The 23,450-nt window shown below is 55.0% G+C and overlaps 1 protein-coding gene and 1 long non-coding RNA gene across 6 annotated transcripts in view; one reads left to right on the forward strand and one right to left on the reverse strand.

The window, feature by feature from the left end:
- Positions 1-1,241: 1,241 nt before the first annotated feature.
- LOC131517463 (uncharacterized) lies at positions 1,242-4,442 on the reverse strand. Its single transcript, XR_009264605.1, has 4 exons — positions 4,137-4,442; positions 2,858-2,920; positions 2,249-2,770; positions 1,242-1,452 (listed from the first exon to the last, which is right to left on the reverse strand). It is a non-coding gene; the product is annotated as an uncharacterized LOC131517463 (long non-coding RNA).
- A 24-nt stretch (positions 4,443-4,466) lies between these two features.
- The window catches only part of PAPLN (papilin, proteoglycan like sulfated glycoprotein), a 37,066-nt gene continuing 18,082 nt past the window's right edge, over positions 4,467-23,450 (forward strand). For 2 of the 5 annotated variants that reach the window (XR_009264604.1, XM_058739564.1), the window contains exons 1-15: positions 6,904-7,044; positions 10,125-10,196; positions 12,512-12,627; positions 13,461-13,521; positions 13,762-13,864; positions 15,404-15,534; positions 16,368-16,491; positions 16,851-16,931; positions 17,016-17,188; positions 17,309-17,432; positions 17,826-17,952; positions 18,325-18,390; positions 18,936-19,143; positions 19,725-19,907; positions 20,103-20,244. Coding sequence is in view for 4 of the 5 variants with exons in the window: in XM_058739564.1 (XP_058595547.1) it covers positions 6,904-7,044; positions 10,125-10,196; positions 12,512-12,627; positions 13,461-13,521; positions 13,762-13,864; positions 15,404-15,534; positions 16,368-16,491; positions 16,851-16,931; positions 17,016-17,188; positions 17,309-17,432; positions 17,826-17,952; positions 18,325-18,390; positions 18,936-19,143; positions 19,725-19,907; positions 20,103-20,244 (1,852 nt within the window). In the remaining variant the exon portion in view is untranslated. Of the gene's footprint in view, positions 4,560-6,903; positions 7,045-10,124; positions 10,197-12,511; positions 12,628-13,460; positions 13,522-13,761; positions 13,865-15,403; positions 15,535-16,367; positions 16,492-16,850; positions 16,932-17,015; positions 17,189-17,308; positions 17,433-17,825; positions 17,953-18,324; positions 18,391-18,935; positions 19,144-19,724; positions 19,908-20,102; positions 20,245-23,450 lie in introns of those variants that run through there. The other 3 variants (XM_058739566.1, XM_058739567.1, XM_058739568.1) reach the window with 3 other exon arrangements.

The raw sequence follows: 23,450 nt of genomic DNA on the forward strand, positions 1-23,450 counted from the left end.
GTGCTGTGTATTTGGTGTCTTTCTGCAAACCCTGCTTTGAGAACTTCCTCCCCTACTCTAGCCACCAGTGCAGCCCAGTCACAACTGGAATTCAGAGTGTGTGCTGAGTGGAGGCCTGTGCCTAGAGCCTTCAGGGTCCCCAGGGCCACCCCCATCTCTCTGCTGCCCTCCTTTGTTCTCAGCCCCTGGGGCGGTTGATTCCTGGGAAGTTTCCATTTTAACATTGATTTTTGTTTACATTAATCTATGGTCTTCCTTTTATTTTTTTAAATTTTTAATTTTTTTTTCTAATTTTACTTTTTATTTTTGAGGAAGAGCGGAGAGAAAGAGTGCTAGCGGGTGAGGGGCAGAGTGAGAGGGAGACCCAGAATCTGAACCAGGCTCCTGGCTCTTGTCAGCACAGAGCCCAATGTGGGGCTCAAACACATGATCCACGAGATCATGACCTGAGCCGAAGCTGGACGCGTAACCAACTGAGCCACCCAGGCGCCCGGTATTGTCTTCCTTTTAAAAATGAAGAAACTGCCATGCAGGAAGGCTAACTTGCCGGACACGTCCCAGCCAGTGAGTACAGATGCCAGATTCCAACCCAGGCCTGTGGACTACATGGACTTAACACCTCTTCCAGCCCCACCGTCTCCCACCGCCTCCCCCACGATGGAATTCAGCAGGCCACCGGCCTCTGTCACCGTCATTAACATTGGTGCTAACGTTGTGAACCCCATTTGTAGTCATGTTGTGTTTAATTTGTGCAGGCCTACAATCCCTTATTCGCAATTATGAAATTCAAAAGGCTCTGAAAACCAAAAGGTTTCTCTTAGGCTTGTGAGTAGGTGTGGCCTGAGGCTATTCAGAGTCTCAGTTTAGCCTGTTTAGGTGAATATTTGTATGTTTTGCTGCAGAGGTATAAGTGCATGTAGTTTTGTTGTTGATTTTGGTTGGTTGGTTTTGATTAAAGAAAGCTTCCAGAAAGTACTGGGGGTAGTATGTCATATGCAGTTGAGTAACTTCTAAAATCTGAAAAATAACCCTGAAACACATTTGGCCCCAAGAGTTTCTAATAAGGAATTGGGGCCTAGACATATGTAATAGGATTATAGTTATATAAAGCTGTAAAAATAAAAGGCTTAGACCTAGTTTTATGTCCATGCATTTTTAAGTGGTATCATGCTCTAAAATAAGGGTCAGGATAATAGGTTCACAAATTGCTGAAGTTAGAGAAGCTCCCCACCCCACCCTACCCCCCCCCCCCCCCCGACAAAGTTAGTAGAATTTCCCCTTTCATTTAACTTGAGCATTGGGAATTGCATTTCCGAATTGAGAGGTGCTGGTCCTCTGACTTTCTGAGTGATGTTTCTAGGCCTTTGGCACAAGGCACAGACACTTGTCAGCTTCCAGGCTGAGAATTATCCAAATACAGAGGCCGAAGCGGCAGAGGAGATGAGCCGTGCCCTGCGAGTGTGGTGGAGAGAGACCGAGAAGAAAGGATCTGAAGAGCTTTGGCAGCTGGCCTGTGGGGGTCCCAGTCCCTGGCCCTCCCTGGCAGCCCACAGGGGACAGCAGCAGCAGAGCAGGGGATGCTGAGGCAGAGGCACAGGGGTCTTCAGAGGGGGAGAGAGGACCTGCCCTGTCTCTGTCACTGCTGATAGGGGCACCGAGGCCACTGCCACTCAGCCATGGGACACCCACCCTGAGCTGAGGGGGACCCTCCAGGCCTGCATGCTGCAGACTGGCCCCACACCCCACATTGACCTTTGTGGGGGCCTGAGCTCTGAAGCCCCCTCCCACTTAGGAAGCAGAGGGTGGGCACAGTGGGCTCCTCACACCTTCTCCCTTAATGTCTCCAGGAGTTCATGCAGTTAGCTTCTGCAGGAGACTGTAGGCCGACTCTTACGGTGTGTGTGAGCGTGTGTGCGCACACACACGTGTGCAGGGGTGAGTGTGTGTGTTCCGTGTGGAAGGAAAGGGATGAGATTGAGGCTGGAGCTGCTGGGCGGAAGCCAATCAGGAAATATTTTCTGGAAAGCCCCCTACCTCCCTCCGTGTTGCTGCCCTAACACCAAGAGTCTTCAAATGGCCTCGCCCTCCCTCCTGGTGCCCTGTCCCAGGATCTGGACTGAGGATGGGGCAGATGGGGTGGGTCTGTGTCAGGCCTGATGTCACTGAAGGACATCCCAGGATTTGTTCTTTCTCTCTGGGTGGCCCTCATGTCTGCAGGAAGTGTCGGGGAGCTCTATTTCTGACCCACCTTTGAGCATAAACCTCCCCTCCACAGGTCAGGTGGCTTATCTTATGACAGCACTTGTCAGATATACTGAGCTTTGGACTTCTTCTCATGGTCTTGCTCGGTGTTTCAAAGTCCTGACTTGGATATGGCAGCAACAGGGGGAGGAAGACAGATTAGTGTTGGGATCTGAAAGCACAGAGTCAAGTTGAGGGGCAGACTGGCAAGGGGCATTTAACGCTCCCCTCCCCCACCCACCCGCAACTTTGAATGACTCCAGCAAGGGAAATGGATATATGCATGGGAGGGGGAGGGAAGAAAAGGCAGAGAGAGAAACGGAGAAATCCTCTCATGTGAAGCGTTCGTTTTCCTTTTGGATTTCCTTTTGCAGATAGTTTTATTCTGGATTAACACATAGCGCTAGAATGCAGTGCCCTACTAGAAGGTAAACTCCCCAAGGGCAAGACAGTCCGTGTGTTGCGACAGCTTGGGACAGCCGACCACATCTCTTCCCAGCTCTGTGCTCAGCGACATCACCTTGGTAGCCTGAAAACAGACATGGAGTATTTACACCACGGAAGTTGATAAAGGCTACTGGGCAGCACTTTTTCCCTCCAGAGAGCTGGGTGTTACGCGTTTGCCACCACTGGACGGGTTCTCTCCGCAGCTTCTGGAAGAGGAGGCCTTCGAGTGTCCCTGGAATGAATAAACAACCATCAGCAAGAGAGGGAAGAAGAGAAGCAGCGTTCTCTCCAAGGCCAGTTAAACAAGCGCCGTGTGCCAGCAGCTGCACATCGGGACGAGGTTCCCATCCGGGCAACCTGCCGACTCTTGCTTCGTAGGTCTTGGCGGTCAGGGTGCAGCCGTGCTCCTTCCTGTTGGGGTTGGCATCTACGAGGACCATTCAGGGTTTTCTCTGGGGATGATATGGGTCATTGTAACCTGAAAGTGGTGGTGGCAGCTTCCAGAGACCAACAGGACAGTCCTAACCAGAACTGCTCCTGGGCCATGGTCTATGGCATTGGTGGGGACTCTGGCCCTTGTCTGTGCCTGATTCTCCAGGCTTCCTGTCAGTTCCATGAGCTCTCAATGTCCTTACTTAAGCCTCAACTTGCTCAGCTGAGCCTCGCACAGAGGGTGGGTAGAGTAGGGAAGTACTTAGCCGCTATAAAGCGGCTCCCACTTTCCCTGACCTTGCAAGATTCACAATTTAGAGGGAGGAAAGTGACACATTCGTATCACTGTAGTAATTCCGAAGTGCAATCCCGGTGCCGTGGAACACAGAGGTAGGCTTTAAGGGAAGGCCTCCTGGAAGTGGCCTATCCTTGGAGCCTGGAATGGGTTTCCATTCTAACCCAGCCTTACGAGAAGATCTGGCCGCTTATTTCTAGGCTGTGTCCCTGGATCTGCAATCTGCTGATGATCCAGATGTAAAGAACCCAGGAAACAGGCAGAGGGAGCACGGAGCAGAAGGAACTTTTGCTGAGCACACACTTAGTAGGGGCTCTGTAGCAGCTAAGTACTTCCCTACTCTACCACACTCTGTGTGAGGCTCAGCTGAGCAAGTCGAGGCTTAAGGAGGTGACATGATTTAGTCCTAAGTTCACACACAAAGCAGAACAGGTTCCCAGTCTAGGTCTGTCTGCCTCCAAGGGCTGTACCCCTTCTGCACCCTGGGCTTCTCAGACTAGCAGGTAGAAGGGCCAGGCAGAGGGGGATTTACAATGAGAGGGAAGGTCTCACACATTTCCCCAGAATCTTCTTTCTAAATCACCATTTTGTGTGTGTGTGTGTGTGTGTGTGTGTGTGTGTGTGTGCACCAATTGTTTTTGGTGAACAGTTATGTTCTGGGCACCGTGCTCACACATCCCTCTGGGGTAGAGAACTTGAGGCTTGGGAGAGGACTACTTACCCAAGCCAGGAACTGCTCCAGCCTGGCTCCTTCACGCTGTGTGTTGACTCTGCTTCCCTACCTTCTGGGTCTTCTTTGCAGTGGCGGTGGGGAGCAAGAAATCATGGGCCTGGGTGCCTGAGAAGGGATCACTGAGGAAAAACAGGAGCAGACCAGGAAGGTGCCTCAGCGGCTCCACCCCCCAGAGCAGGAGAAGCAGCTTCCTCCCCCTTAAGGGACCTTTGACCAAGCCCAGAAAATTCCTGGCTGATGGGGGCAGGGAGTGGGGCTTCTTGAATGGAAGAAACTATTTTCCTTTTCTAGACAGGCTTCGGGTAATTCCACTCCCTTTTCTCTGCCAAGCTTTATCTTTGCCTAAGAATTCACACTAGTCCCCAGGGGCCCCTGCTACACAGCTGCTGCCGCTTCTTTCTTCACTGATGGGTAAGAAATGGGACAGATGTAAAATGCTTATGTTTTAATAAGCGTTTTGTCTGAGCGTCAGTGACAACTTAGAGAGATGATCTACAGGGGCTGGGGCTCTGAACGGGGGCAGGGAGCTTCCTACTGGTGTTTCTCTGCCCGAAAGGAGGCCGTGGGAGAAATGACCAGTGCTCAGGGTAAGTAAAGGACGGAAGGTATAAGAAGATGAGGGAGGGGGGCTTGGGTGGCTCAGTCGGTTGAGCATCTGACTTTGGCTCAGGTCATGATCTCGCGGTTTGTGGGTTCGAGCCCTGCGTCGGGCTCTGTGCAGACAGCTCAGAGCCTGGAGCCTGCTTTGGATTCTGTGTCTCCCTCTCTCTGCCCCTGCCCTGCTCTCTCTCTCTCTCTCTCTCTCTCTCTCAAAAATAAAAAAAATAAAGGAGATGAGGGAAAGGGACCAACCGTGTGACCTCCCCACCTCCCATGTGGCCCAGGGCCAATGCTACTTTCCTGGGGGTAGGTGATTTTCAGTCAAAAAGGGATGGCAGGCAAGAAGTGCCTTTGCTGAGAAAAAGGACAATGCGGAAAGGAAATGAAATGTATCACATGTATTGAGTCCCTACTTTGATCCTAACTAGTGCCTTGGGCACAGGTGATGGGGAGGCAAGCTTTGTCCTTAGCCTCTTACAAGCTGAGTCAGGGAGACTCGGGTTCCCACAGAGTGATGCACCATAAACTACAGCAGACAGGGACAGAGACTGAGGGAGCGGGGTGGGCACCAATTCTGCTTGCTACGGTATGGGGAAGGCTTCTAGAAGAGGTGACATTTGGTCAGGGCCTTGAGGGATGAGTAGTAGCTTGCAAGGTAGAGTGGATTTTCAGAGCGCATTCTAGGCAGTGTGAAAAGCTGGCTGGGAGGGTAGCAAACAGCAGCCTGTGTGAGGAGAAACAGCTGTGGCTGAAGTACAGGCATACTTTGGAGATACGCCAGGTTCAGCCCCAAACCACTGCAATAAAGCGAATATCACAATAAAGTGAGTCAAATAGATTTTTTGGTTTCCCGGAGTATATAAAACTTAGGTTTACACTATACTGTAGTCCATGAAGTATGCAATAACATGTCTAAAAAACTAATTAAAATTTTTTTAAAATGTTTTTAAATTTATTTTTGAGAGACAGAGAGAGAGACAGCATGAGTGAGGGAAGGGCAGAGAGAGACTGAGACAGAATCTGAAGCAGGCTCCAGACTCTGAGCTGTCAGCATAGAGCTTGACACGGGGCTCAAACTCATGAGCGGTGAGATCATGACTTGAGTTGAAGTCAGACGCTTAACCCACTGAGCCACCCAGGTGCCCCTAAAACATTTTTTTAAAAGTAAACTGTATGCCCAGCACAGGGCTCAAACTAACAACCCCTGAGATCAAGAGTCGCATGCTCAGCGGGTTAAGCTGAGCTTTTGATTTCGGCTCAGGTCATGATCTCACAGTTTGTGAGTTTGAGCCCCACAGGGGGCTCTGCACTGACAGCACAGAACCTGGTTGGGATTCTCTCTCTCCCCCTCTCTCTGCTTTGCCCCCCTCTAAATAAATAAATAGATAGATAGATAGATAGATAGATAGATAGATATTTAAAAAAGAAAAAACAGACTTGCATGACTTGCATGCCCTACCAACTGAGCCAGTCAGGTGCCCCTAAAAAAACATTTTTTTTCTAATTAAAAAAGACTTCATTGATGAAAAATGCTAACCGTCATCTGAACTTTCAGAGCATCCTAACCACTGATCACTGGTCACCATAACATATAATAATGAAAAATTTTGAAATATTGCCAGAATTACCAATATATGACACGAAGTGAGCAAATACTGTTGGAAAAATGGGGCCAGTAGACTTGCTCTAGGCAGGGTTGCCACAAACCTTCACTTTGTAAAAAATGCAATAAAGTGCAATCAAGCAAATTACACACACACACACAAAAAAACACAACAAAAAACAAAAAACCCCAAAACACAAAACCACCCAACAACCAAAAACCCTCAATCCTCCAAACCAACAACCCAAGGAGGCACAAGAAAGTGAGGTCTGCCTGTACAGAATTCAAGGGTGGAAGAGGCGGACGGCTGGACACAGAGGTGTGTTGTATGTAAGGTGAGCATGGAGCGGGATGATACAGAGCTGGATGGCTTAGAGGAAGTGGGACCAGGGTGGTGACTGGTGCCCCCCCAGTAGAGGAAACACAGAATGGAGGGCAAGCCAAGCTCTGGCACAGACCCAAGGGGATGCAGCACGGGTCACTGCAGGGGGGCGGGGGCTTTCCACTGGGATTGGGGATGGGTGTCTGCAGGGCTGGCTGGGGCGGGGGGAGATGGGGCGGGGAGAAGCCAGCCAGCGGCAGGGAGAGAAAGTCCAACCTCCGCAGGCGTTCCGCGCCGCCAGGCCAACCTCCCATTCCAGGGGCGGGCACCGACGGAGCAGCGCTGCGTGCCCCGCGCGCCGGGAGACCCAGGTAGGAAAGCGGAGGGACAGTGCCCCGGGCGCAGGGGCGGCTCGCTCCGGGGCTGCTGCAGGGACGTGCCCCGCCTGGCCCGCAGGAAGAGCGGTATCGGAGGAAGTAGGGGGTCCCGGAGGGGAACCCGCCTCCGGCTCTGTCCACCGAGGTCACCGCTTCGCACCGCACCTCGGGCGGGGCTGGGAGGTCACCGGCGGGCGGGAGACGCCGGGAGCCACTGGGGCTAGTGGTGGGCGGTCGGACGCAGCCGGAGCCCCGCGCAGACGCCGTCCGCCCCCTCGGATCTTGCCTCGGTGGGACGCCTTTGCCGCGCCTCCCAGGCGCCGGGCCCAGGAGACCGGGCGTGCCCCTCCCGGAGGTGCCGTCAGGGCCAGCACGTGCCCGGTGGCCCTGGCGCCTCGCGTGGGAAGGTCACCTTTCCACTTTGGGGGGTCTGCGCCCGCGCGTTCCCGGGCGGGCGGGTGGGGGGCGCGGGCACGTCCCCGGGCCGGGACTGCGGACCGCGGGCGCCTCCTCGTGACCGACGTGGGGAAGATTCTTGCGTGGGAGTAAGACGGGGAAGGGTGTCGCACCGGCCTCGGGCGTCTCCGCATCCGCTGGGGACCCTGCGGACACGTGGCGCCTGGCGCGCAGGGACCCCAAATATGGGTCGCGGGCCAGCCCCCGCGAGGAGGAGCAGACGGGCTTGGCCTCCGCTTCGGCCCTGGTCCGGAACCGCCGCGTTCCTCGGGGACACGGTGTGAAAGAGCCCCCACTGTCGGGCGGGTGCGCAGCGGGCCCTGCCCTCGGGCAGTTGGGGGAGCCCCGCAGAGTAGTCCGGTGCCCAAGACCCAGGGCTGGTCTTTTTTGCGTTTTTCTCCCAAGTGAATTGAAATAGCCTTCCAGGCTTTCCAGGACCCTGGGATTGCATATGTGGGCCTTGATCTAGTGTAATTGCAGCGGTGGTGGTGGTACCTAGTAGCAATTTTAAGTCCAGTCTTTCTTCTGTCCTTCCGTCTCTCCCTTGGCTCTGCTCACCTCCGCCCCTTAAGGCAGCCGGCTTTAGAGAAGCATCTCCCCAACACTCATCTTGGCATGAGCCCTAGAACAGTACCGTGCTGTTACAGGAGCTGCGGGGCGGGGGCGGGGGCGGGGTGCGCAGAGCAGAGGTCGTCCTGGGCGGTGGGGTGTGGGGAGAGAAGGCCGTCCCCCCTGCCCCCCCCCCCCCCCCCCCCCCCGCCTGCAAGCCCCAGGAACCTCTGATTTGTGAAAATAACGACCAAATGAATCAGTGTTTGTGCTAAATTAACGAAGCATGTACGTCGCTAAACGTGCCAGGTTAAATTTTGCTGAACTTGGCTTGTGTGTGCTCTGTTTTGTCCTTGTAAAATGAAGTCATTTTATGCTTAAAAAAAAAAAAAATTAGAACATTGGTAGAATTACAGATTTGTAAATTTGAACTTACAAGTCAGTACTCGCTTGCTGTTTTGTACTGAAGGAGCAAATTGCTTATGTCATTCTTTGGTACAGTGCACAGACTGAACACAAACACCACACTGGGGTCCGCTTGTGGAGACTTTCTTGTGCAGAGAAATGCTGACTTGGGTTTACGGTTGGGTTACAATTGACATTTTTAAAGCATTTGAGCTTTGAAAGCATCTTGGGAGAGTTTTTTAAATGCGACTTTTAAAAATGTTTATTTTTGAGAGAGAGTGCGCCGCCTTCGCATGAGCGGGGGAGGGGAAGAGAAAGGTAGACCGAGGATGAGAAGTGGGCTCTGTGCTCATAGCCTGATTCTTTGGGGCTTGAACTCAAACCTGGAGATCATGACTTGAGCCCACGTTGGGTGCTTAACTGACTGGGCCATCCAGGCGCCCCCAGAGAATTTCTTTAAAAAAATTGTATATATATATATATACATATATATATATATATATATATATATATATATTTAAGATTTTATTTTTAAGTAATCTCTACACCTAACCGTGGGGCTCAGACTCACAACCCTCTCATGAAGAGTCGCATGCTCCACCCACTGAGCTAGCCAGGTGCCCCTATATTAACAAGTTTTAGAAACAACTGGTGTGATGGATTAAAAAAATTTTTTTAAATGTTTATTAAGAGAGAGAGAGACAGAGCATGAGTGGGACAGGGGCAGAGAGTGAGGGAGACAGAATCTGAAGCAAGCTCCAGGCTCTGAGCTGTTGGCACAGAGCCCGACGCGGGGCTTGAACCCACAAACCTGGAGATCATGACCTGAGCTGAAGTTGGACGCTTAACTGACTGAGTCATCCAGGCATCCCTGTAATGGATTTTTAAAAAGCAATCTCTTGGGGCGCCTGGGTGGCCCAGTCGGTGCAGCATGCAACTCTTGACTTCTGCTCTGGTCATGATCTCGGGGTTCTTGAGATAGAGCCCCGCTTGGGCTCTGCGAGCTGAGAGCGTGGAGCCTGCTTCGGATTCTTTCTCTTCTCTCTCTGCCCCTCCCCCACTCATTCTCATGCTCTCTCTCTCTCTCTCAAAAAAAAATAAAAATTTAAAAAGCAACCTCTTGCTAAATTAAAAATAGGCTGATTGCTTTGATTCTGAACTGGTCTTTCAACAAGAAGTATTTTTTTAAACGCTTATTTATTTATTTTGAGAGAGAGATGATGTGAGCAGGGGAGAGCCAGAGAGAGAGGGAGAGAGAGAGAATCCCAAGCAGGCTCTGTGCTGTCACCACAGAGCCCTACGTGGGGGCTCCATCTCACGAACCACCATATCTTGACCTGAGTGGAAACCAAGAGTCCGACACTCAGCCCACTGAGCCACCCAGATGCCCCTCAACGAGAAGTATTTTTAATTGCCCTCTTTTTTTCCCCTTTGAATCGTGAAAGAAGATACTCTGGGACTTTTAGAAGCCAGTAGTAGGCCTTCTCCACTTCCACCCCCCGCCCCTCCCCGCCGACATGAGCGCCACTGAGCCCTGTGACCTCCCCTCTGGTCCCCCTGTGGCTCTCTGGTCACCTGTGGGCAACGGGGAGGGAGGGATGCACCCCTGCCCACCCACTGACTGGTCCTGATCCCTGCCCTGCCCACCCCAGCCTCTCCCACAGGCTGAGATGCAGGCCGAGATCCAGATGTTCCTGCTCGTGCCCCTGCTGCTGGCCCCGGCCCCTGGGTCCTCGGTGAGTGCGGCCCTACCTGGCCAGGCTCCCAGCTTGGGAGCAGGGAATGGGGGATGGGGAATGCCCCAGGGTTTAGGACCGGGGAGGAGCCACCCCACCGCAGCTCAGAGCCCTGTCCCTGCGGGGAAGGCCAAAAACAATAAAGTTCCTTTAAAAGCAGATGGCACCTTGAAGGGGTCTAGTCAAGTTTCCCGGAGCTGCCCGCCAGGCTGCAGGGTGCAGTTTGCAGGAATGGCAACTTGCCACTGCCCTCCTCCTTCAGAAGCTTAGACCACCGCCCTCCCCCCCCCCCCCCCCACCAGTAGTCTTCCAGGGAGGAAGGAAGGGGAGGGGGCTGTGCTGGCATAAGCCAAGACGAAGGCTAGATGGCTCATCCCATCTGCAGTCTGCCTGGGACAAAGCAGGCTGCCCCTCAGCTTGACTGTTTGTGCTTCGAGGTTTGTGGGTGCCGGTCATTCCTCCTCGCTGGGGGCTGGCATCCAGGGCAGGGATGGCCAAGAGACCTCTCTGAGATGATCAACATCCTGAATCTGTGCTGTCCCGTAAGATAGATACTTGGTTACCGAGCACATGACATGTGGCTAGTGCAGCTGAAGAATTATTTTTTCTTTGATTTGATTTCTTTAATTAACTTAAATAGCCACACGAGGCACATGGATACTGCATTAGTGCAAATTTAGAGGACACGGGAGCCCACTGGTGATCATTGTAGCTGTTTTGTTAACAGAGCCCGAAGAACAGCTTCCTGGAGAGCAAACCTGGGGGCCTGAGGTTATATGAAAAATCTTCTAGATGGCAGGACAAACCTCCAGGAGAGGAGGGGCCACAGAGCTGGGCTTGGTCCTGGGAGCTGCTCCTGCCAAGCTTCTGCTGGCATTGACTGGGTGGAAGGCATGGAAGCAGCCAGGTCCCAAGCTGCCCCCGGAGAGCTCTTTGCTAGGGGGACCCCCACATCCCTGTCCACCGTCTGTGAGACAGGCAGTCCCTGGGGAAGGAGGGGAAATGCCGCCTCTGTAGAGTGTGAGTCAAGGATGAGAAGGGGCAGGGCCAGGCAGCATGGGCCACAGTCAGAGTGATGGGTGGGCTAGAGGCCAGCTGCCCACGGTCACCTCTGCCACCCCATGGTCCTTGCTCCCTAAATGTCACACCACGAGATCCTTGGCACAGGCTTTCTCTGGTGCCTGGGCATGAAGCCATCGCTCAGGTGGAGGGGCTACGTTGCCAGAGTCAAGGCCCCAGGAGGAAACCCAGAGCCACCCCCTAACAATTGTGTGACCGTAAGCAAATCATCAGGCCTTAGATTCCCTTTAATTGGGGGTTATAATACCCACCCTCAGGTTCCTGTGCAGGTGAAGTGAGTCAAGGTGTACAAAACGACCTGGGTCCTATTAGGTGCTTTCTGTCTTAGGAACACCTGAGCAACCTTTTCCTGCCTCTTCCTCCCCACACCATGTGAGCTCAGGTGGGGCCTAGAACTCTCCTCTGCCCCTCCACTGCACGCTCCCAGCTCAGCTGCCTCCTATTTCTGGCCTCAGCCAAGGGCAGAGCCACCACGGGGTCCCCGAGTGCTTCTTGGCTCTTCTCAGGGCTGACAGGGGTTAGGGATGAATAAAGCGGATATGCACCCTGGCCATCACGCCCAGTCACCACCTGCCAACCCCAGGCTGGTCAGGAGTGGTTTCCTCTGCCTCTGTTTCCATCCACTCACACCTTCTCTCACCCCCACCCCTGCACGGCACAGCACAGCCCTGGGAAGAGCGCAGCAGGAAAGGGGGCCCCTGAGTTGCCCTGGGAGGAGGAAGTCAGCAGAGAGACTGGGTACTGAGAGCAGGAGCAGGTGAGGACAGGCCAGCAGGAGGACGGGCTGGACCCGCTTATTCTGGCTCCACACCATCAGCTTGTGGTTTGAGTAATTATAGAGAAACAAAACATGCCTGTGCTGCCCGTGGCTGAAGCCAAATGTGCTTTCGTTCCTCGGGGAGACAGTGTGGAGGGGTAGGTAGCCCGGCTCTAAGATCTGGCAGGCTTGGTCCCTCCCTCCCATCTGCCGGCAAGTGGATGTCTGCTTCGTGGGTGCTGGGCACAGGAGGCCAGGGCATGCATGCTTGCAGTAGGGCTTTTGGCCCCTTTTGGTGAAAGTTGGCGAGTTCTGTAAATGAATGTTCGGGGTGCCTGGTGTTCTTGCCGAGTCCTTGAAGGGCCTGGCTCCCAAGGTGAGATCGGGGAATGTTTTTAGGCAAGGGTCCTCTGGGGAGCCCCAGTGCCCTTGTGGGGGGCTGAGTGACTCACACTCCTCTGAGTGTCTTTTCCTCCAGGCTCCCAAGGTGAGGCGGCAGAGTGACCTCTGGGGCCCCTGGGGCAGCTGGGGCCCCTGCAGCCGGACCTGCGGAGGGGGCATCAGCTTCCGGGAGCGCCCCTGCTACTCCCAGAGGTAGGGGAGGCTGGCCGGGGCCAGCCTGTTAGAAGAGGGCAGGGGGCAGGCTGGTCGGGGAGTCCGCTGGTCCTGAGCAATAGGTTTGCTCTGGGAGCAGCATCGGTGGAATATTTGGAATCAAGTCCATTTCCCACATACGTACACTCTGATTCCAACAATCAACCTGATTTCAGGGGAACTAGAGACAGGCCTGCCTCACGTGCCTGAGTCTCTAGTTCCTAATGCTTCAGGTGGCAGGTGCAGTAAATTCTTGGTGAATTACTGAACGATCTTCAACAATTGCTAACCTGTGCACTTTCTCCACCTGCAGCCTCTTTAAGTATATGTGTCTCCCACTTTAATAAGTAAGGGATCAAGCGCCTATGTGCCCTGCACTCTGTGCCATGGCGGGTGGGGCACAAAACAAGGGGGTGACCCTTTGCCTGTTGGTGGGTTACCTCACTATTCCTGAGAACCTTGCGTGAAGAGGAAGAGACATGAGCTATTATTCTAAGCACCTTATGCTCATATACACCTTAAATGGCAGAATAACCTTACCAGATGTGCATATATTCCATCTTATTTTATCTCCAAAGGCAGAATTCGGGTCTTCTTTGGAAATCTGCTTTAAGAGGCCGAGTAGCCCTGAGTTAGAGAAAGTCCAGAATAGGCTGCTGAGTCCAGCTTCTTCCAAGTATAAACTCGGGGCTCATTACACCTACCTGGGGGAACCTGTGCGTGCACAGGCATCCCTCCTCTGTCCAGCGGGGCCTGCGGGGGAGCCCCAGGAGGAGGAGGGGGTGTTGGTTGGCGGGGTCCGCGCCTTCCCGGTGCGGTGTTCTCATCCTCAGGACAGACGGAGGCTCCAGCTGCGTGGGCCCTGTCCGGAGCCACCGTTCTTGCCACACTGAGGTAAAGCTCTGGGACCCCCTACCCGGCTGACCTCCCAGTCCCCGGGGCGTCCTCCCACTGGTGCACAGCCTGGGCTGCGGGAAGCCCCTTCCTCACCCCACACCGCAAATGACAGGCTCCCCTCCAGCAGCCCAAATCCCCAGGAAGGAGGTGTTCTGGAGCTGCGCCAAGCAGCAAGGAGGTGTGTGTGGGGGGAGGAAGTGCCTATCTGCCCCTCCCTTCCATGCTGGCCCCCCGCAGAGCTGCCCCACCGGTGCCAGGGACTTCCGGGCTGAGCAGTGTGCCCAGTTCGACGGCCAGGACTTCCAGGGAAAGCGTTACAAATGGCTGCCCTACTACGGGGGTAAGTGGCGGTCCTCCGCACCGGTGCCCCTGCTGCTGTTCCCCGCCTTGCGCCCCACCTGTTTGGGATCTCCTCCGTACATTGATCTTCCATTGCACAATTCCTACCACCATTTTACAGATGCTGTCAAATACATTAAACAACAACAACAACAACCTTACGGTGCCACCGTTCTCCTGGCGTGTGCCCACTGCAGCACAACAGCCGGGGTCATTTTGAGGTCTCTCCATCCTTTTTTCCATCTCTGTTTTTCAAACAAAGCCATGAAGGCCACGTCCTTGCCATGTGAAGCCCGGCTTTGTTTGGCCTGCTCCAGAAGTATTCCTCATGGTGCACAGAGGTCCTCAAGGTGCACAGAAGCCTTGGGGAGGAGGAGTGCTGGTAGGGTGGGTCCATGTTTGGACCAACTGCAGGCTGGGGCTACAAGGGGCTTGGTATGGCAAGAGTCCATTTACTCAGGATCTCTGGCCCCCAAGGGCTTGCTCTGAAGAGCTTTGAGGAGAGTGGTTAATTTTTAGAGCAATACGGTTTCAGAAAAAACACTTGTACGTAATTAAAACATTTTAGAGGCGTCAGAAGATTCCTTAGGCTAATCCTTCTGAGTGTTAGTTTTCCCTGCCCATTGCAAATGACTCCTGGGAAGTATGGTACTCTGGATTCCGAATCAATGAGCATTTATATCCTGTGTGTATCAAGGGATGGGGAAGAGGGTCTTGGCTAGAGGAGTGGCCCCAGGGGAGCCTGTTGACATTCTTTGCTCTGCCTGGATAATTTAAATGTATCCGTATTATAGAAAAATAAGGGGGCACCTGGGTGGCTCAGTCGGTTAAGCGTCCAACTCTTGATTTCAGCTCAGGCTGTGGTCTTGCGGTTTGTGAGTTCGAGCCTTGCAGCAGGCTCCGTGCTGACAGCGTGGAGCCTGCTTGGGATTCTCTGTCTCCCTCTGTGTCTCTCTCAAATGTTTACAAAAATTTTTAAAAAGAAAAAAATTGGAACACAGAGGAAAGGTTAGAAAGGGTCATGCAAGGGATGCCTTCTTTGGTGTTTCACAGGATTGGTCTAGCATTCCATTTTAGCATTTTTCACATTATTTTCTCTACATACATTTACACATTTATAGTTATTACATAGCACCATTTTGCATAGTGTGTTATAAGCATCTTCGCACGTTACCGCATAGTCCTTGTAATTCTTTATAGCAAAGTCAACGCGCATAGTATTCTATGAATTAATTTCCTTGGAATAGCTGACTGTTAACACATGGGCTTGTCTATAAGGATGAGGTAGACCTCTTCAAGTGGCTGGCTTTTTCTTTATCTTGGGGTTTTTCTTCAAATTGATCCCCAGGAATGCAGCAGTTTTGTGGCCCTGCCACCTTCTCCCTGGGGTGGGGCGGGGTTCTGAGCCACTGGGGGAACAGCTGCAAGGGCTTTCTCTCTCTGCCATCTGTGTGATTCTGGCCCCTGCCCATGCTTCCCTGTTCCTAGGGTAGGACTTGGTGCTTGCCCGGGGTCTCAGCTTTTCCCTTTGCCTGCTCAGCCCCGAACAAGTGTGAACTGAACTGCATTCCCAAGGGGGAGAACTTCTACTACAAGCACAGGGAGGCTGTCGTGGACGGGACGCCCTGCGAGCCTGGCAAACGGGACGTGTGTGTGGAGGGCAGCTGCCGGGTGAGTTGCGCCCCTGCCCACCTCCCACCTGCTCCCCGCCCCCCCCCCCCCATGCTGCCCATCCTGGCCTTGGGCTTATTGAAGGCTGTCCCCCTGCCTATCCCCCCCCGACCCCCACACCCCTGTTACTCAGCCTGGGGCCCCTCTCAGGCTTATTGCAGGATGTCCCCTGCCCCACACCAGCAGAGCCAGTGGCTCTCGTGAGCTTAATGTCTTACCATGACCAGCTTCTAAGGTGTCTTTGCATTGTAGATGCCCTAGGACCTTTTTACCTTTGCCCTTTGAAAACTTGAGCACCGTGATAAGAGCAACCCTCTGGGTGGCAAGTTACAGAAGCCCAACTAAAACTGACAAAGGGGGTGTGGGGGAAGCCATCGGGGGATGGGCTGGCGACTTCAGGTGCCTGGATGAGATTGCTGGAAACGTGAGGTGTGTACCTGGCCACCAGCAGCTCCAAGCTCTGGCTGGAGAGGGTGCCCTCTTTCCAGGAGTTCCAGTGAGCTGGGGCTCCCTCTGATTTGTCTTGGCTCGGGGCGTCCCGTGAACCACTCTCTTTGAGCAAGGCGTAGAACCTGCTGATTTGCCCACACCCACCGTTGGGGGGCTCTTTCCACACTATGGGAAATGAGGTGTTGTTGCCAGAGGAGGGGAGATGGGTGCTGAGCCGGCAGAAGAAGTAGATGGCCGGCCACAGGCTACATCCAGTGCTTACTCGGCCTCAATGGCTGATGAGTACTCACTGCTCTTCCCTGATCTGACCAGCGACCAGCGTTTGGATCCTGGTGTATCTGTGACTCCCTCTGGTCTTTTTCATCTCCTCCTCTGCCCGGTAGGCCGTTGGCTGTGACCACAACCTAGACTCATCAAAGGAGGAGGACAAGTGTCTGCAGTGTGGGGGTGACGGCACCACCTGCTACCCCGTCACAGGCACCTTTGATGCCAATGACCTCAGCAGAGGTGGGGGTTCTCTGGGGGCCCACAGGCTGTTGAGACGAGGGTGTGTTGCCTGTCCCTTCCTCTCCTGTCTTCCATTCCATCCGAGTAACCCTCATGGTACTGGGAGGGTCCAATCTGGCAAGTGTGATCTCACACTGCCACCAGCTGGATGCCCCTGCTCAACCCTCCCCCACGGTCCCCATTTCCTATCCCCCCATCCCCAGTCAGTTTGGGCGCCCAAGCCTGCCGACCCTTCTTGCCTTTGCGGGGCCACTTTCCCTTCTGGAGGACTCTTCCCCAAGCTGCCCAGCCCTGCCTGTCCCCAACCCCATCTGTGCTGCTGTGGCGTGGGTGGGCCCAGAGTATCCTTGCCCCTGCAGGCTACAACCAGATCCTCATAATTCCCTCGGGGGCTACCAGTATCCGGGTGGAGGAGGTGGCCGCCAGCAGGAACTTCCTGGGTGAGTGGTCTGGGGTGAGTCTGGGCTGTGGCAGGGCGGTGGGTCCTGCCCCAGCTGCTGACCGGGCGGCTCACCTCTGCGCAGCGGTGAAGAGCATCCGTGGCGAATACTACCTCAACGGGCACTGGACCATCGGGGGTGCCTGGGCCCTGCCTGTGGCCAGCACTGTCTTGTACTACGAGCGAGGGGCTGAGGGGGACCTGGCGCCTGAGCGGCTCCTGGCTCGCGGCCCCACCTCAGAGCCCCTAGTCATTGAGGTGAGGGACTGCCAGGGAGCGGGGCCACCTGCTCCCCGAGAGGCGAGGTGGGGGCCACTGGTCTGCTGATGAGGAGGGATCCCACTGGGGGCAGGCCTCAGTGAGGACCCTCCCGCACAGCTCCTCAGCCAGGAGCCCAACCCAGGCGTGAGCTACGAGTACCACCTGCCCCTGGGCAGCCCCCGGCCCGGCTTCCACTGGAGCCACGGCTCGTGGAGTGACTGCAGCACGGAGTGCGGTGGAGGTGAGGGCAGCCCTGGGGAGATGGACATGTATGTGGGACATTTGCATGTCTTGGGGGTCACCTGGAGGAAACCCAGGGGTTGGGGACTCCATGAAGGTCCCCCCACTTCTAAGCTAAGAGAACCAAAGAAGGCTTCCCCAAGGTGGCAGCGGAGGCTGGGCTCGGAGCCGATGACCATGCATCGTAGTAGGGTTCCATCACCAGCAGATCACACTCCTCAAACCTCAGTTTCCTCATCTGTAAATTGGAGATGACGATGGCACGTATCCCAGGGGGTCAGCTGAGAATCAAGATGACACTTGGGGTGTGTCCAGAATGATGCCCAGCCCAGAGAATGCGTTTGGTGGAGGCTGACTGACCCCGCCCCTGCCCGCGATGGCCGGGCCTCTACAGGTCACCAGTCCCGCCCAGTGTTCTGCACCACTGACAACGAGGTCTACCCTGACCACATGTGCCAGCCCCAGCTGCGGCCGACTGACCACCGCCCCTGCAGCACTCACCCCTGTCCGCAGACCAAGCGGTGAGGCCTCTGCCAGCCCCCTCCACCCATGGTGGGGCCCGGGCCCTTGGATAGGAAGGCAGTGTGGTCTCTAGGCCACTTGAGCAAACAGTTGGGTTGGTCCAGGTCTCCCTACAGCTGTGGCCAGAGTGGGGCAGAGGCAGCTGCCACAGGGGGAAAGCAGTAGAGGGGCACGGGCATGAGATCCAGGGCTGTTCTGTCCATTCATGTGTGCCCAGTGCTCAGAATGTCCAGGCCGGTGGTGGGAGAGTAGGGAAAGGTACTGGAGGCCCTGTCTGAGCCAGCAGGGGACTTGGCAGATGCCAAGAAGTGGGCCAGGGATGGGGCCAGAGGGCCTGTGGGCATCAGCCATGCCTTTGTTCACGCACCAAGGACCTCTTACCTGCACCAGCCCAGAGCGTGGCACCTTGCTGGGGCCCAGCGTGCCTGCAGGAACAGGTAATCTGCAGGCCACAGGCTCCCTGCCACGTTGGTGCAGTCCTCCCACTCTCATGGCCTTGGTGGCAGCTGGCCTCTCGGGATGGTGGTGGGCTTGGCTTTGCATGGTGCACTCGGGGCTGCCCTTTCCTCTGGTCCTTGTGCCGCAGGGCCGGGTGGTACCACTCCATGAGTGGGTGAGCACGGCCCCTCTGGGAGATGCCCCAGCTAAGGTCAGATGCAATGGCAATGGAGTCTGGCTGGGGATGACAGGGCACCTGGTGAGAAGGAGCAAGGGGGATTGAGTGAGGACAGGAAAGCTAAAACGGGCAGCTAGGCTCCGTGCTGTAGGGACCAGTGCTCAGTGGTGGGAGATGGCAAGTGGAGGGCTTGGCCTTTGGTGCAGAGCTTTCTGCCTCCCCTCCCCCTTGCACCTGTCAGGCCTAGATTGGGGCCAGGTTGGGGGATCCCCAGTCCACTCTGCGTGTGACAGCTGGTGCCAGCTTGGGCCTGGGCTCCGGCTCCTGCTGCTGGGCCAGCCTGACTGGATTCCTGCTCCCTGCCAGCTGGAAGACGGGGCCCTGGTCGCCCTGCTCAGCCTCCTGTGGCGGCGGCTCCCAGTCCCGCTCTGTCTACTGCGTTTTGTCCGATGGGGCTGGCGTCCAGGAGGCCACTGAGGAGGCCGAGTGTGCAGGCCTGCCCGGGAAGCCCCCCACCATGCGGCCTTGCAACCTGCAGCGCTGTGCATCCTGGAATGCGGAGCCCTGGGGAGAGGTGAGGCCCCTGCCTAGAAGGGGCTGGGGCGGGGGTGGAGGGAGGGGACGAAATCAGGTGCTGGGCCTTGGGGGCCTGGGCGGCAGCAGAGTCTGACTGGGAGGCTTCTCCTCTGCTGGGGAAATAGATCCGGGGAGGTAAAGTGACCTGCTAGGCGGTCTTGGGAGCTGTGGCCAAGGCGGGGGCTAGGAGGAGCTTCTTGGACTCTTCCTCCTTCTCCAGGATCCCAGGCAGGGTGGGAAAGGCTTTGCTTTGGCACGAAGAAGCAGCTGATCCCATTGTTTGGGGGCGAGGGAGGAGCTGGCACTGTCTGGGGCTGCTGGTCAGCTGCTTCTGGCACGTACATATGTCCAACTTTCGAACGAGGGGATGTGGAAAATGTACCTAAGCTTGGTGTCAGCAGCCCTGGTGTAGGCTGTGTGGCCTCAGAAGAGTGACTCAGCCTCCCTGAGCCCGGGAACCGGACGTGGGCAGTAGAGTGCTGTCCACCCTCCGTGCCGGCAGGTGTGCCTCCAGCTGTCTGCCCTGGCATGGCTCCTCCGGGCGAGGGCGAGCTCCTGCTGACAGCCTGGTCCTTACAGTGTTCTGTCAGCTGTGGTGCCGGGATCCGGAAGCGGAGTGTCACTTGCCGGGGCGACGAGGGGTCTCTGCTCCAGGCGACAGCGTGCTCCTTGGAGGACCGCCCCCCCGTCTCTGAGCCCTGCGCGCATGAAGACTGTCCCCCCGTCAGCGACCAGGCCTGGCATGTGGGCGCCTGGGGTCTAGTGAGCACTTGCTTCCTTTGCTTCCGTAGCTGCTGCCCAATCCCGGCCCCTTGGGTCTCTGACAGGTGGCCGGACACTTGACCATGCTTGGGTCTGACCTGCATTACCGGGCGTGTTCCCCCTCCCTTCCTTGTGGGGACCCCCAGCCTCAGGGTCTCTCTCCTTCTGTTTGCACGCCTACCCCGCGGGCCCCAGTGCTCCAAGAGCTGCAGCTCGGGCACTCGGCGTCGCCAGGTCGTCTGTGCCCTCGGGCCGCCCAGCCGCTGTGGGAGCCTGGCGCAGTCCAAGCCTGGGGAGGTGGAGCCCTGTAACACACAGCCCTGCCACCTTCCTCCAGGTGAGGACGGGGTGGGGGTGGAGGGGGTGTGGAGTGTGCCTGGCCTGACCTCTTTCCCCACCACGAACCAGCCAGCGCTTCCTAAGTGCCACCCGGGCACCGGCGGGGCTCCTGCGTCTCTGTCTGCTGAAGGCTTTGCCGCCCGCAGCCTCTAACTCTGTGCAGCCCCGTGATCAGCCGGTTTCCCCATCTGAGGCCGTGTCCCCATCCCACCCCCCAAAGCCCACGTAACTGCCGTCACTCTTGGGATTATTTCCTTGTGCTGCAGTGATTGCATACGGCTTGTCAGGCCTACTGGCTTCCTTATTCCCGTATATACCCCCGCCCCCCAGAACTTAGCACAAGGTGGGTACTCGGTAAATGTTTATCATCGAATGACTGCGTGATTGAGTACAGAGGAGGGAGGTGGTCCAGGAGAGCTTGTCCTCACACGCTGCTCCTGCCCTTGTCTTCCCCTTCCCCTCACCCCCATCCTGACTGGGAAAGATGTCCCAGGTACGAGGAGCTGCAGGACAAAGGGCCCAGAGGCCGGCACTTGCTCGGTGTGAGGACGGGATAGTGAGGAAGAATGTGGGTTGGGGCTCAGCTGGGAGGAGGGGAGTGTGGGTGGCGGGCCCCTGATACCGTAGGAAGGTGTGTTTGGCCCTGACGTGCTAGTGGTGAGGGCCCCGTGAGCCACAATGGTAGGCCTCCGAGGGAGGCCCCTGCCACGGTGACTAAGAGCAAGTTGTCTGGAGTTAGCAGCTAACCTGAGTTTAAGCCGCTACTCTCTGTTGCTGACCAGCCACGTGGCTCTGGGTGAGTGCCGCTCCTCTCTGATTCTCAATTTGCCCACCTGTACAATGGGGTTAATAAGCGTGCTTTTCTTACGATGGTAACTTGGCACTGTGCCTGAACACACAGAGCTTGATAAGCAAAGGGTCGGAAGCAGTGGTGGTGAGGCCGTGTGGGGGCCCCTGGGCCAGGCTCCTGGGGTGCCTCGGCCTGGCCTGGCCTTTGTGGTGCATGAGCAGGAGGGCCCTCCAGCTCCTCTGAGTCCAGCCCCCTGGAACCACTGACACCTTCCTGGAAGAGGTTGCCCTGAGCCTGCCCCAGAGAGGCATTCACATAGGTAGAAAGGAAGGAAACAGAAAGCGTTTCAGGCCAGGCTGAAGTGCCAAAGAAATAACCTTCATTGCTACTTTCATAAAAATAATCTGTGTTCGTTGTAGAAAACTGGAAGATATTAGAAAAGCAGCATATAGACAAGTGGGATTGCCTCGATCCCATGCGTTAGTGGGATGAATCAAGTGTGTTTCCTTGTCTTGTGTGTGGGGTTTTGTGCATGCTTTCCCCCCTCACAGCCATTTGGTGTGTGAACGTTTTCTCATCTCCTGACTTCTCGACAGAGGTCCATGATGGGCGGGAAGTTAGAACTTAGGTGGCTTCTGGGGTGTAGGTACCGTTACTAATGCTGCGGTGCTAACTGGTGTGCCCGGGGGAGTCCTGCAGAAGCCTCTGCTCCTCTTTCTAGAGCAGCACTTGCTGGCAGAAATAGAGGGCAAGCCACATCTGTTACTTAAAATGTTCTAAGAATCGCATTTAAAAAGTAGAAAGAAGGGGCGCCTGGGTGGCACGGTTGGGCGTCTGACTGTTGATCTCAGCTCGGGTCATGATATCAGAGTTCATGAGTTCGAGCCCCACATTGCGCTGATGGTGCAGAGCCTGCTTGGGATTCTGTCTCTCTCCCATTCTCTCTCTCTTTGCCCGTCCCCCTCTTGTGCACCCCTGCTCGCTCGCTTTCTCTCTCTCTCAAAATAAATAAACTTAAGAAAGTAGAAAGAAACAGGTGAATTTGTATTAAATAATGTTTTGTTCAGGGCGCCTGGCTGGCTCTGTCAGTAGAGCATGTGACTCAATCTCAAGGTAGTGGGTTAAGCCCCATGTTGTCGGGTATAAAGATTACTTAAAAATTTCCTTAATTTAAATAGTGTTTGGCGGGGGGGCCCCTGGGTGGCTCAGTCGGTTAAGCGTTCGACTTCGGTTCAGGTCATGATCTTGTAGTTCATGGGTTCGAGCCCCGCAACGGGCTCTGTGCTGACAGCTCAGAGCCTGGAGCCTGCTTCGGATTCTGTGTCTCCCTCTCTCTCTCTGCCCCTCCCCTGTGTGCTCTGTCGCTCTGTCTCTCCCCCTCAAAAATAAACATTAAAAAATTTTTTTAAAATAATGTTTTATTTAACGCAACTAAATATTTTTAACATGTAAGCAATATAAAAAATGGCAGGATATTTTACATTCTTTTTTTCACAAGATTAAAAAAAATAAATCTTCTAAATTCCGTGCATCACTCAGACAGCATATCTTAATTCAGTTGCTAAAATTTCACTGGCGTACTTGATCTATATTTAGATTTCATAAAATGTACAGTTGGAAGAGTAGACTCGCATACTGAAGTTGTTCCAAACATACTGAAGCATTTTCCACTAAGTGAATCGAGCATCAGTTTTTAAGTGTAAAACTAAGTTAATTCTAACTAGAATAAATGTAAAACTCAGTTTCTCCGTCACTCTGGTCACATTCCAAGTGCTCAGTAGCTAGCTCTGCCTGAGGCCAGTAGGGCCCGAGAGCCAGCCCTCAGCCAGGGTGCGGGGGTGGTGGCAGGAGGTCTGTCCAGGGTAGGTGGGGCTTTTAGGGCTGGGGACCTCAGGCCTGGACGCCGATTAAATTTGTCCGATAGGGGGGCGCCTGGGTGGCTCAGTCGGTTAAGCGTCCGACTTCGGCTCGGGTCACGATCTCGCGGTCCGTGAGTTCGAGCCCCGCGTCGGGCTCTGTGCTGACTGCTCAGAGCCTAGAGCCTGTTTCCGATTCTGTGTCTCCCTCTCTCTCTGCCCCTCCCCTGTTCATGCTCTGTCTCTCTCTGTCTCAAAAATAAATAAACGTTAAAAAAAAAAAATTAAAAAAAAAAATTTGTCCGATTGGCCCAGGGGAGCCATTGAAAGCTTTGCAGCTTGATAGTGACCCCGTGAAAGCTATTTAGGAGGACAGTCTGAAGTGGAGCCTGTGGGAGCAGGAGCCTGGCGGGGAGCAGGCTGCAGAAATGCAAGCACTCACAGGGCCCCTGAACAGGAAGGGCCAGGCACTTGCCCAGCAGAGCCTGGGGCCTACGTGGTGCGTGGGAAGGGGCCCCGGACTCCAAGTTAAGCGTGAAAGGTGGAAGAGAAGAGGGG

This window comes from Neofelis nebulosa, chromosome 7, assembly GCF_028018385.1.
Source record: "Neofelis nebulosa isolate mNeoNeb1 chromosome 7, mNeoNeb1.pri, whole genome shotgun sequence".
Classification (NCBI taxonomy): Eukaryota; Metazoa; Chordata; class Mammalia; order Carnivora; family Felidae; genus Neofelis; species Neofelis nebulosa.